Source organism: Chaetura pelagica, unplaced genomic scaffold (assembly GCF_000747805.2).
Source record: "Chaetura pelagica isolate M959 unplaced genomic scaffold, ChaPel_1.0 scaffold299, whole genome shotgun sequence".
Taxonomy (NCBI): Eukaryota; Metazoa; Chordata; class Aves; order Apodiformes; family Apodidae; genus Chaetura; species Chaetura pelagica.
Window position 1 is genome coordinate 1,080,765 of NW_009954507.1, and position 10,688 is coordinate 1,091,452.

At 37.9% G+C, this 10,688-nt stretch overlaps 1 protein-coding gene across 1 annotated transcript in view; it reads right to left on the reverse strand.

Annotated features, from left to right (window-relative positions):
- The window catches only part of IFNAR2 (interferon (alpha, beta and omega) receptor 2), a 12,650-nt gene extending 4,494 nt beyond the window's left edge, over positions 1-8,156 (reverse strand). Inside the window, exons 1-6 of the mRNA XM_010004669.1 lie at positions 8,114-8,156; positions 4,717-4,758; positions 4,270-4,399; positions 3,893-4,056; positions 1,532-1,704; positions 1-139 (exon numbers count right to left, since the gene is read on the reverse strand). Coding sequence (XP_010002971.1) covers positions 1-139; positions 1,532-1,704; positions 3,893-4,056; positions 4,270-4,399; positions 4,717-4,758; positions 8,114-8,156 — 691 coding nt within the window. The remainder of the gene's footprint in view (positions 140-1,531; positions 1,705-3,892; positions 4,057-4,269; positions 4,400-4,716; positions 4,759-8,113) is intronic.
- Positions 8,157-10,688: the final 2,532 nt, after the last annotated feature.

Here is a 10,688-nt window from a genome sequence, read left to right on the forward strand (position 1 = left end):
TTACACATTTCCAGACTGATGGGATGGAATGTTTGTTTAGAGATGCAGCGATCATAACAGACACACAGTAATTTCTATTTGGATACAACTCTTCAATGACAGTATGAAAATTTGCTTCAGTGGTTTTCTCACGTGACCTCTGCCATGAAAGATAATATTTTAAAGTTAGCTATTTGCCTAAACAAAATCATCATTTGATGTTTATCTAGACAACTGCTTCATCTCTAGTTCTAGCTGATGTCAAGATGCCTATCTTAGGCCTGTTAATGAAACATTGTATTTTCAAAGATAAATTGCCTTCTGTCTCTAACTGTTCATCACTATATGTCCCCTTAAAATAGCCTCACATAGACTCTACAGGTTTGAAACTACAAGTGATATTCTGATTCAAAAATCGGAGGAAAATATCCATGGCAGGCAAGCTGTGGTCCTTCTTCTTTGACTCTCAGTAGAATGTGTTAGACAGATTAAATACCCAACAGGTGCCAGTCTGACCTGCTGTTGGAAACTTGCAGTACAGACAGTCTATTTTCTTGCTAGGCAACTTATTTCAGTGCTTCGCCAGCCCAGGCATTAATGTCTCTTGATATTGAACCTAAAGTTAACCATCAGTTTCACTTCACTGTTTTTGGTGACGGCCACAGTGAGTCATTTATTTCCTCCTTTTCTGTAGTAAAACTTTACATACACAAAGACTCTGGCCTCTAACTGTACTTTGCTTCCTTACACTAAAAAGTCCCCTATTATTCCAACATTTCCTCATAGCTCATGTGTCAGGATTTCCCAAAATCTTCACTACTCCTTTTTAGATCTTGCTCTTTCTGAACCCCAGACTGGTGTGGGGTAGAAGGGCTTTACAAATCCAGAGTATGTAAATATTTTTGGTTTTTTTAATCTCTCAGCAACATGCAAGTCATGTTTAGCTTGTAATACTACAGAATGTGCTCATGCTTTCTAGCAAAACTGCCTGCGTAGCTCTTACCACTTGTTACACAGACAACTACTCTTAAATGTTGTGTCTTGCATTGGTCTTTATTTAATTATTTTCCATTATTTTAAGATTACTTCTCTATTTTTTATGACCATTTAAATGTCTAATCTTGCCTATCTACCTCTCAATTTCAGCATTTAAAAACTAATAATAAATGAAACAGTACCAGACCCAGAATAGGTTGTTTCAGAAACGACTTGGATACATTTTTCCAGTTTGACAGAAAATTACTAAACTGCTTTATTTTCCTATCAGCTGTGCATACACCTGCAAGTAGTTTCTGCTAAACTGTGTCCTTGTCTTCCCAAAGAATAATCACTTGAGCCAAGGCTCTATCTTTTATTTTAAGTAAGGATACAGGACAACTACTCCTCTTCTAGGCCTGCTACTCTGCAGTAAAGGGAAGCCAAGATTATGTTGGCCATTCTCTTTGAATTCTTCTAAGTATCTTCTATTCACATATTTCCTTCCTGAATCTGAGCCATTTCATGCTTTCTGTATTTCTTCCCTTAAACATGAATAAAACAAAAAGTTCTTTACCTTGTGTTCTCCATCAAGTGTTTTCAGAGTTATATCATAATCAAGCTCTTTATATATATCAATTAAACTCAGTAGCTTTCCATTTTTTCTGGAGTGAGAGGCTGGCAGCTTTATGGTAACATTTATGCAGTTTAGACAGGAACTGATAGTAACTTCTGGTGGTCCCAGAAATGCTATTGAAATAAAATAGAGAAAAAAAAAAAAAAGATGGAAAACTACGCATTCAGTACCAGTTCTATTTTGGTGACAGAAAGATAGTGGGCTAATCAGATTTCAGAGTATGTCACTGCTGTAAATCCATAAGGCCTTGCAACATTTCAGTTTCAGGGGACGGAAGAAGCAGAAAGGTGACAAAGGCTTTGCTTCAGCTCCACAGAGATGTGAGCTTTTTATCTATTTGAGTGGAAAGCTGAGAGTAATGTATGGGAAAAGCTGATTACTTTCTTGCTCATCTTCTAGTCACTCTCTAGAAGGAATCTTTCTAAAAATTCAGTGGTGTGTAGCTCTGCACATATGTGGTTGCAAGGAAAACTGTAAGTCTAAATTTGACAGCTGAGCCCCAAAGACTAAAGAAACCTTAAAGAGCAGGACAGAGGACCTAGTTCAGATCCTCAGAATATATATGTATTTGAAAAGCCACGTACACTAATTGTCTCCTCTCTCCAAAACATCCATCAAGATCAAAGGAAATTCTGTAGTGAATCAAGCCTAAGATTTTTCTCTCCTCCAACACAGGTAAGAAGTAGGAATGTTAGAAAATGCTTTAAGGATAAACTATCTCCATAATTCTCCATTTCTGCATAGTACATTGTGGGGGAAGAAAACATTACAATTTAGAGTTTGCATTTCACTTTTGTCTCTTCTAGAAGCAAGTACATTTTTATAAAACTGAAGATTGGTCTGCCAATCTCTGGAAAATTCAAAAAAGCAACACACATTTGCTGACTACTTCTGTTCCTGAAGTAGGGTAGAAAGAAAAAAAAAGTAGTTTACTACTTAGAATAAATTTGAGCTTTCATCTGCTCTCAAGCAGGAAAACATGTTCTAGTCAAATGGCTGCAGACTTACTCCCTTCTCATCTTTTAAGTTACAAATAAACATTAGTTTCAACGCAGTTACAATTAAATGTGGTTGTTTTCCTGGCTCTTTGCCCTTTCTCTCTTCGCTCAAATGGATTTCTCAACAGGAGAGATTCCACTGTAGGTATTTGAAGGTAGGTATCAACAATACCTGGTATGGAAATATTTCAGAATACTGATTCTTCCCTCTTTAGGCACTCTAAAGCAAGAAAAGACTAAAGAATTCAAATAAGTGCTGGAAAACATGACCTCACTCAGTTTTTATGGTTTGAGCTCCAGAAATACTAGCAAAACATCCAGTTTCAATTTCCAGTTGCCAGTGATGGATACAAGACCATCTGCCACTGTCAGAGCACCTGGCAGTTGTTCCATCAGTCAGTTCAAACTATGCCTCTTGTTCCCAGATAAAATTTCTCTAGCTTCAGTTTCCAGTCAGGGCATGCTGTTACACTTTGTTTACAAGACTGAAGAAGCCTGCCATCATAATAACTAATGGTCAATGCACCTTCTCATCCTTCTCTTTACTACACTAACTGCTGAAAGACTGAAGGCTGCCACCTCAGAAGAATGTTCTTAAATCCTTCAGTTATCCTTGTGGGTATTCTCCACATCTCTGATTTTTCATAATTTCTTAGACTGTAAGTGGACACAGTAGTGGCTACCTCTGTGCTGAATTCAGAGGTAACATGGCCTGTTTCTTCTCCACAGTCCTCCAGCTGTTCCTCTGTCAGTTCACAATTGAATACCAAGCACAACTAAGGGTGAAGCATTAGAAGATGTCACAGCTATTAAGAACCTTCTTTCAGCAAGGAAAGGGAAAATATCAGGTTGATGAACAAACACGTAAATCTCTTCCGCTACACCTAGTGCAGACATGGTGTTTATTGAACTCTTAACATTGACTATTTGAAGACATACAATGCTTTTTTAAAAAAAAAGTTATGTATCTCATGTAGTCACAGATTTTTACTTTGTGCTTCTCAATGCTTGACACAGCACCCTTTCCTCTATATTTTTCTATATATATTTTATCTCAAAACCAGAGCCTTGTCCATTTATCAGAACTACTGTAGCCAGTATTTTGAGAAAGTTATTGATATATTCTATGTCTTGTAAGGGACATGTGATAGATTACATACAAATTCATATTTTCTTAGATAAAGGAATAAGTTACCAACCAAGTTAGCTTGCAGTGTCTTACTGTAAAGCTAGCAGACTATCATTTATACATCAGCTAGGCATAAAAACTACTAAAAAGAGCAAATGCAGATAGAGAACTCACTGTGAGTAAGTGGCATAAAACGAAGCATAGAAGAATTGAATACTTCAGTTCCAATGACGCTCTGAACCAGTGTATAATACACTTGAGAAATGTCTGTAAAATCATCAGTCAGATCACAGGAGAGTTGCGTAATATTTGAACATTGTTTAGCAGTCCTCAAGTTCCTATAAATTAAAGCAAGATTTAAAAAAAAAAAGAAAAAAAAAAGAAAAATCAATGTCTGGATCCTCTCATATAATAAAACATGAGGGGGCATGTGTGTGTATAAGAAGCATTTCTGAGTGAAAAATCAGACATACACACAGGAATATCACAGCCTTAGTATTTTGAGTCAATAAACATTTAAAGTCAGATTTGTGTCATAAAATACAACTTACCTGAGGTCAGTGTACAGCACGCGATAGTATGTTGGCACAGCTGGGGCACTTTTTGCCTGCCAGGATAAAATGTGCTGGAAATTGTGAGATTTCATTTGTAGGTTGTAAGGTGGCCCTTTCAGAAATGTTTCTAAAAAGGGAAAAAAAAAAATCAAAACCAAGCAATGCACCAATATGAATGTCAAACAAATGTGAGATTCCAACAATTCTAATCAATAAACCCAACCAGAGCGGTCCAATACCTAGCCCAAAATAAAGCAATCATAGAACAAAAGGAGTTCAGCACAACAGAAACAACAATGCAAAGTACTGTTCTCCTATATTATACTTCTGTTGACTTCTTTCTTTGAAAAGCATAAAGTTGTAAAATGATGCTTGCTGAGAATATGCAAGTTTTTTTTTAAACTGTGTAAACAAAAGCATTTTAAAGACCATAAAAACTCTTACCAGGCAAGCTGCAACCAGCTGTAGACAGAATGCTCATATACACTGGAAAATGAAACTAGGTATTAATGCATTTTTACGTCCACAATATTTGATTATTAGTGTGCTATTGGCAATATTAAATTTGCAACAATTAAGAGACAATACCCAGCATTCCCCTCAGTTGAATTATTTCTTTCCTTCACATCTTCTTCCCACTACTTTCCTCTGCTCTTCCCTCCTTCCCCACAGTACATCATCTCCCCCTCTCCAACCTATGTAATTAATCTGAGGCTCCTAGGATCTAGTTCTTTGATAACTACACTGTGGTTCAGGCTTATGCTGATCCCTGACAGATGAGAGTCAAGACTCAAGTGTGAATAAACGGAGTTAAGGTGTTCTTATCAAATACTGTCTTAAAGGATACTGACTATATTACAGGTAGCTCACTTCATCTATTAATCACCATTTTAAGTCACAACAAGAATCTTAAAACTAGTCTGGGAAAAATGTTGTTGCTCCTTGAAGAACATTATTGAATCATCTTCACAGACACCATTCTTTGCTAAATGTGGGGAGTCCTCCAGGCTGTAGTTTAACAACTTTGGTATATAATGCACTGTCTTCAGTCTGCTACCTCCTGTAACTCCCTAATTTCAGGCTCTATTTTCTAACTCCCTTTCTATTTTGTGTCCTGCTTTGGTAACATTTCCCTGTGGGGTGTTTACAGAATTCTATTCTCTGCCTGCAAAAGAAAAGAAAAAGCCACCAACAGATGATGCAAAAGGACACGGTTAAGGCTATACTCAGCCTGTCAAATCAGGCCTACTGTCTGAGCAATGTCTTGAATCCAGCCTTCTTGCAGATCCTGACATTCTAGATCCTGACACATCTACTGGTATGACCTCTGTAACAGGCTGTTAATTCATGCAGATTCTCACTGTGTCCAGAATTCTTTTGCTTGATCAGAATTTGCACCTTTTCAGCATGGTGCTTCAAGTCACTCTTAACATTATTTTTCTGACCCTTCTAATTTTTTTCTCAAGATACTTTAGCTTCCTTCCTCTTTTTGAGTGCAGAAAATATAAACTTGCTGACCTAATTTTAAAGGCATTTTGTGGCCTATCCTCCAACTGATGAGACACAGATACCCATACTTAAGTTGGCCAAAGAAGTTACTGGTTTAATTTAAATATGCCTGTTTTTTCTCATGCTTTAGATGAACTACATAGAAATACCTGAAAATTATTTCATTATTTCCCCCAAAACTCTTCTCGTGAATTCTCTTTTGTCTTTACACCTAAACCCCCTACCCAAAACTATGACAACACTCAAAACACTGCTGGCCTACTACCTCTCTGTTGAACTGTGTGCTGATTAATACTGCCTTAACATGTTTTCATTTTCCTCACCTCACTTAGAATGGTAACTTCTGTAGCTTGAGGAATGTTTTTGGCTTTACATTTGTACAGCAACAACTCAGTCTACAACTGAGGTTCTCAAGTATCACACTATGAGAAATAACGTAACAGAACTACTTGATGTGCCACAGAAGGGATAATAATGAAAAGAGAAATCAAGAACATAACTCACAAAAAAAACCCCAAAACCCAAAAAATCTTTATGGACATCTACAAGTAATGTATAAGAGAAGTGATTGAGGCTGGAAGAGATTTCCAGAGCCAAGCCCTGATTATGTGAAACATAGTACCAGAATACATATTCCTGGTAAAGCACAGGGGATTCAGAATAGTAGTGGGCCTGTGGGAACTGTCCCATCTCAGAAACACTGGGAGAATTTCCTAATGGATTAATGCAGTTATTGTATAATCCTTGTCTACTTCTGCAGAGAGTACTGGAAGAGGAAAGGAAAAATTTCCTACTCAGCTAAAGAGATCTGCACAGAATCTTTAAATCTGTCTCTTCAGACATCTGTCTCACAAACATTAAACTATGCTCTCAGCATCCTTTCTGAAAATAGATGCAAAGACATTAATGCAGCTCACTTGAGTTGCACATGCAGCAAATTTATATTTGCACAAGACAAAAACTTCATCTCTCTCAAGTTTCTTTTTGCCATTCAAACCACAGACATCCTCTCTCTTGTAAATCTTCCTTTTGCACTTGCTCTTCTATGTTATTACAGAATAATAAAGACCCCCTTATGGAAGTGCAGTTGAAAGCAGAACAATTGATTTCTTGCTATATGGTAACAGATTATGTATTTGGAAAACACATCCAGTGGGTATGAATAACAAAACAATTCTCTAACAGCTACTATTCTTTACCCAAACACAAGCTCAGACTTGTAACAATTTGTTGCAGGAACTCTCCCTTCTCCCAGCAGGCACACAGTCTTTAGCACATTAAGAAAGAGATAGTGTCAGTGCAAACTAGTAATGACACGCTTATTCGGAGCAAGCCCCTCAGATTAGAATATACAAACTGTCTTTTGTCATCTTCCCGTATGCCAGCTACCTCACATGTCATCTGTCTTACTCATTTATTTCCTGCTGGTATGTTCTTCTATTCTGTGCACATTTGTGATTTTTTTAACTGCCTTTCCCCTATCAAAATCAAATTCTGTTATCTAGAGTTCAAACTGCCTCAGAACTTTGTTTAAATGGACATGTTTAGGAAAGACAGTTGAAGAGTTGCAAAACGTTTTAGGTTCCGCTCTTACATAAGAGACACAAACAAGAAAAAAACCCAACAACCCAAATAATCAGCAAAATTAAGACTGGAGAAATAAAGATGGCCTGTAAACTGAATGAGGAATCTTCTTTACCATCTTATTCTTTTTACAGAATTGAATGATCCTATCAAAAGTGTTTCCTACTACAAATACGGCTCAGCCAACAAATGATGTTTGTTGTGCCTGCTAATCTAAAACCTAAGGAGTCCTGAAAAAAATTAGAACAAGAAATGAAAACCAACACATCCAACTAAGACTCCACTGGACATTTGGAGGCAGAAGGCAGTACAATGTTTCAAAGCATTTTTAATGTGAAAATCATGCTTTATGCATAGAATGGGAGTATGTAGAACATAATACACAGGATCACAAATTGGTTTGGGTTGGAAAGCACCTTAATGACCATCTAGTTCCAATCCCCCTGCAAAGGTAGGGACAGGTTGCTCAAAGCCCCATCCAACCTGGCCTGTCTCTGGGAAACCTGTTTGTGTCTCACCACCCTCATAGCGAAGAATTTCTTCCTAATGTCTAACCTATATCTACCCTCTTTCAGTTTAAAGCATTTACCCCTAGTTCTATCACTACGTTCCCTTGTAAAAAGTAGGTGAATTATTCCAGGGAGAGCTCTATAATGAGATGATGGAATCTTGCTTCGGTAATTCAGAAGTGTCAGTGAAAAATCAGAGGTACTACTCTTCTTACAATCTAAAGTTACAGGCAACTTACCAAGGTGATAAAAATGCATTGGTCCGTCCATCAGTGTTTTCATAGTGGTTAAGCAATATAACCCACTGATTGTAAAATAAGCATTTTGCTTCTGTACCTGCAAATACATTTAAACCAATCACATTCAGCAAATCATCTCTGTAAATTATTTGCATGTAAAACAATGTCTTCATAAAGAGTTATTTTAACCTCTTCAATGCCTGGGGGGAGATAGTGGTACTGAAACAGTTACTGCTATCAGGGATGGGTGGGACAAGGATCCTCAAATGGGCAATTTTATAACAGCACTTTCCTTCTTTCACATGGGAAGGGCTCTTACCATTTCAAATCAATACAGAGGGCATTATTTGTATTGTTTTGCGTGATGATACCATCTGAAAATTCTATGCTATTCAATCCAACTTACTAAATACAACAAAAACAAACACTGCTTGGCTTTATTTGAAATACTGAAGAACTCATCACTGTTGTAAAAAGTTTTCTGAAAGAGGGTAGATCAAGAGTGAGGTTAGAAAAAGAAATAAATTACTAATTATAAGGAAGTTATGAAGCTAATGTTACAACTTTGAACACATATAAATCAATTTAAATATTCCCTCTTCTTGACGTGATTATTTTACTCTATTTATTATCTTCAGAGTATTCATATTTGCATCATCAGGTTTTGAATTACAGGCAAAATACTAAGGAACAACTGTGAATATACAGATTACTGGGCAAGTGTATAACTATTTCCAAATAATCTTCTCCTCAGGTTAAACACAAATAAATTGTGTTTTTGACTAAACAGTTTAAAATCACGACATAACATATACTATGGTCAAACTTAACAAAGTATGTTAGAATCAAATTAAAACCCCCTTATCTGAGATGTCAATCTTCCTCTGCCCCAAGTTTTAGAATGATTATAGAAAGTCACTAGATATATGCTGAGAATCTGTATTTGTGCAACTGATAATCGTAATTTCACAGATAATGTTTTATTTCATTACAGTTTGGTTAATTTTATTAATTCATTGAAGCATGAGGAATATTTAGGAGATATAAAATGCCAGTCTCCAATCAAAATTAAAAATCATGCATATGAAAATAATATTTACTACTTACAAAATCTTTATCACTGATATCAGCAAATGGTAAAGCGAATAAGTAATTTTATTATATATAATATACATATCTATAATTCAGATCCACTTTATAGATTATACAAGTAGAAAAAAAATAATCTATGCCTACAAGGTTATCAGCTTTATTTTAAAAGCCACAGAGAAACTGAGAGCCAAAAATTTTACTTTCACAGTTACTTTAAAGAACAGTTAGTTGCACCTGTGAGATCTGCTTTTTCAGGCTGCCCAAAATTTTCTCTTAAGGAGAAAACTTTCGAGGATCCTGAATTCAACTTTACGTCTTAATGTTTGCAACTAATCACAAGACATGTTCAAAGCACTCCATATATAAATGGATGTAATTGTATACCTTTGAACCTTGATATACACGCTGTCACCAATAACACTTGGAATCTGAAGTGACCTGTTTATGGCTCCGTATGCTGAAAACCACATCCTACATGATGCATATTCAAAGCCAAGTTATGTGTTTAGCACCTTAGAATGCATAAGAAAAATGTGACGAAACAGGACTGCCTTTGAGTTTGCATGCTTGTCTAAACCTAGATGTCCTCTGCAGAGCTATCAATGCCGGTGATATTCCAGGGGGAAATCCATGGGAAGGCCATTTCCGTCGAAAACGCCCGATTAGTTTTTGTTACTCTCCCTCCTCAGAGCCTCAGCATTCCCTTGGGAGAAGCCAGGCTAATAATAGTGAGTCCAGCCCCCGCTCCCCTCAGCAGCCTCGGCTCACAGTGACCCCCCCCGGGAGCTGCCTGAAGCCCCCACCACTTTCAAAACTCAGCTCCACACTTCCATGTCATCTTCACTGGAAACTCATTTTTAACTGCAGTTCACGCCGGGTTGTTTTGCATCTGCTTCCTAACACAAGAAAAGAAGAAGAAAAAAGCAGGCTTTGAAGTTCAGAAACCCACTGGCTTGCGCTTCAGAAAAGCTCCAAATCGGAGCAAAATACACTGTTTTTCTGAAACCAGCAGATGGTCTATTTATGTACAGAAACCTGCTTATCGGAATATTGAGAGGAAGACCGAGAGGCAGACACGGCAGGAGATGTTTCAGGCAGAGAAGTCAGCAGAGGAACCAACTGAACTGACAGAGGTAACGGAACATACGGATGACTTTGCCACTGCAGTTACGCTAGGGAATGGCACTTCAGGGCACGCCCGTGCTCCGGTCCTGGCTTTGCTGGGGGGCCCTGGGTAAGTCTTCAAAGGACACAGAAATCATTTAGCCTTAGTATCGCCTCTGGGAACTGAGCAGTTCCCAGGCGGTGCCAGCTCCTGCAGCATCATCACCGCATCCCCGCACGGCCCCGGGCCCTCCCGCACGGCCGGGGGGACCGCAACACGCTCTGCCTGGAGACCCCGGCAGAACGTTCATCCCGACAGATTCCCGACGTGCATCGAAACCACAAGGCACCCGCAGACGCTGGCTGGGATCGGCCTTCA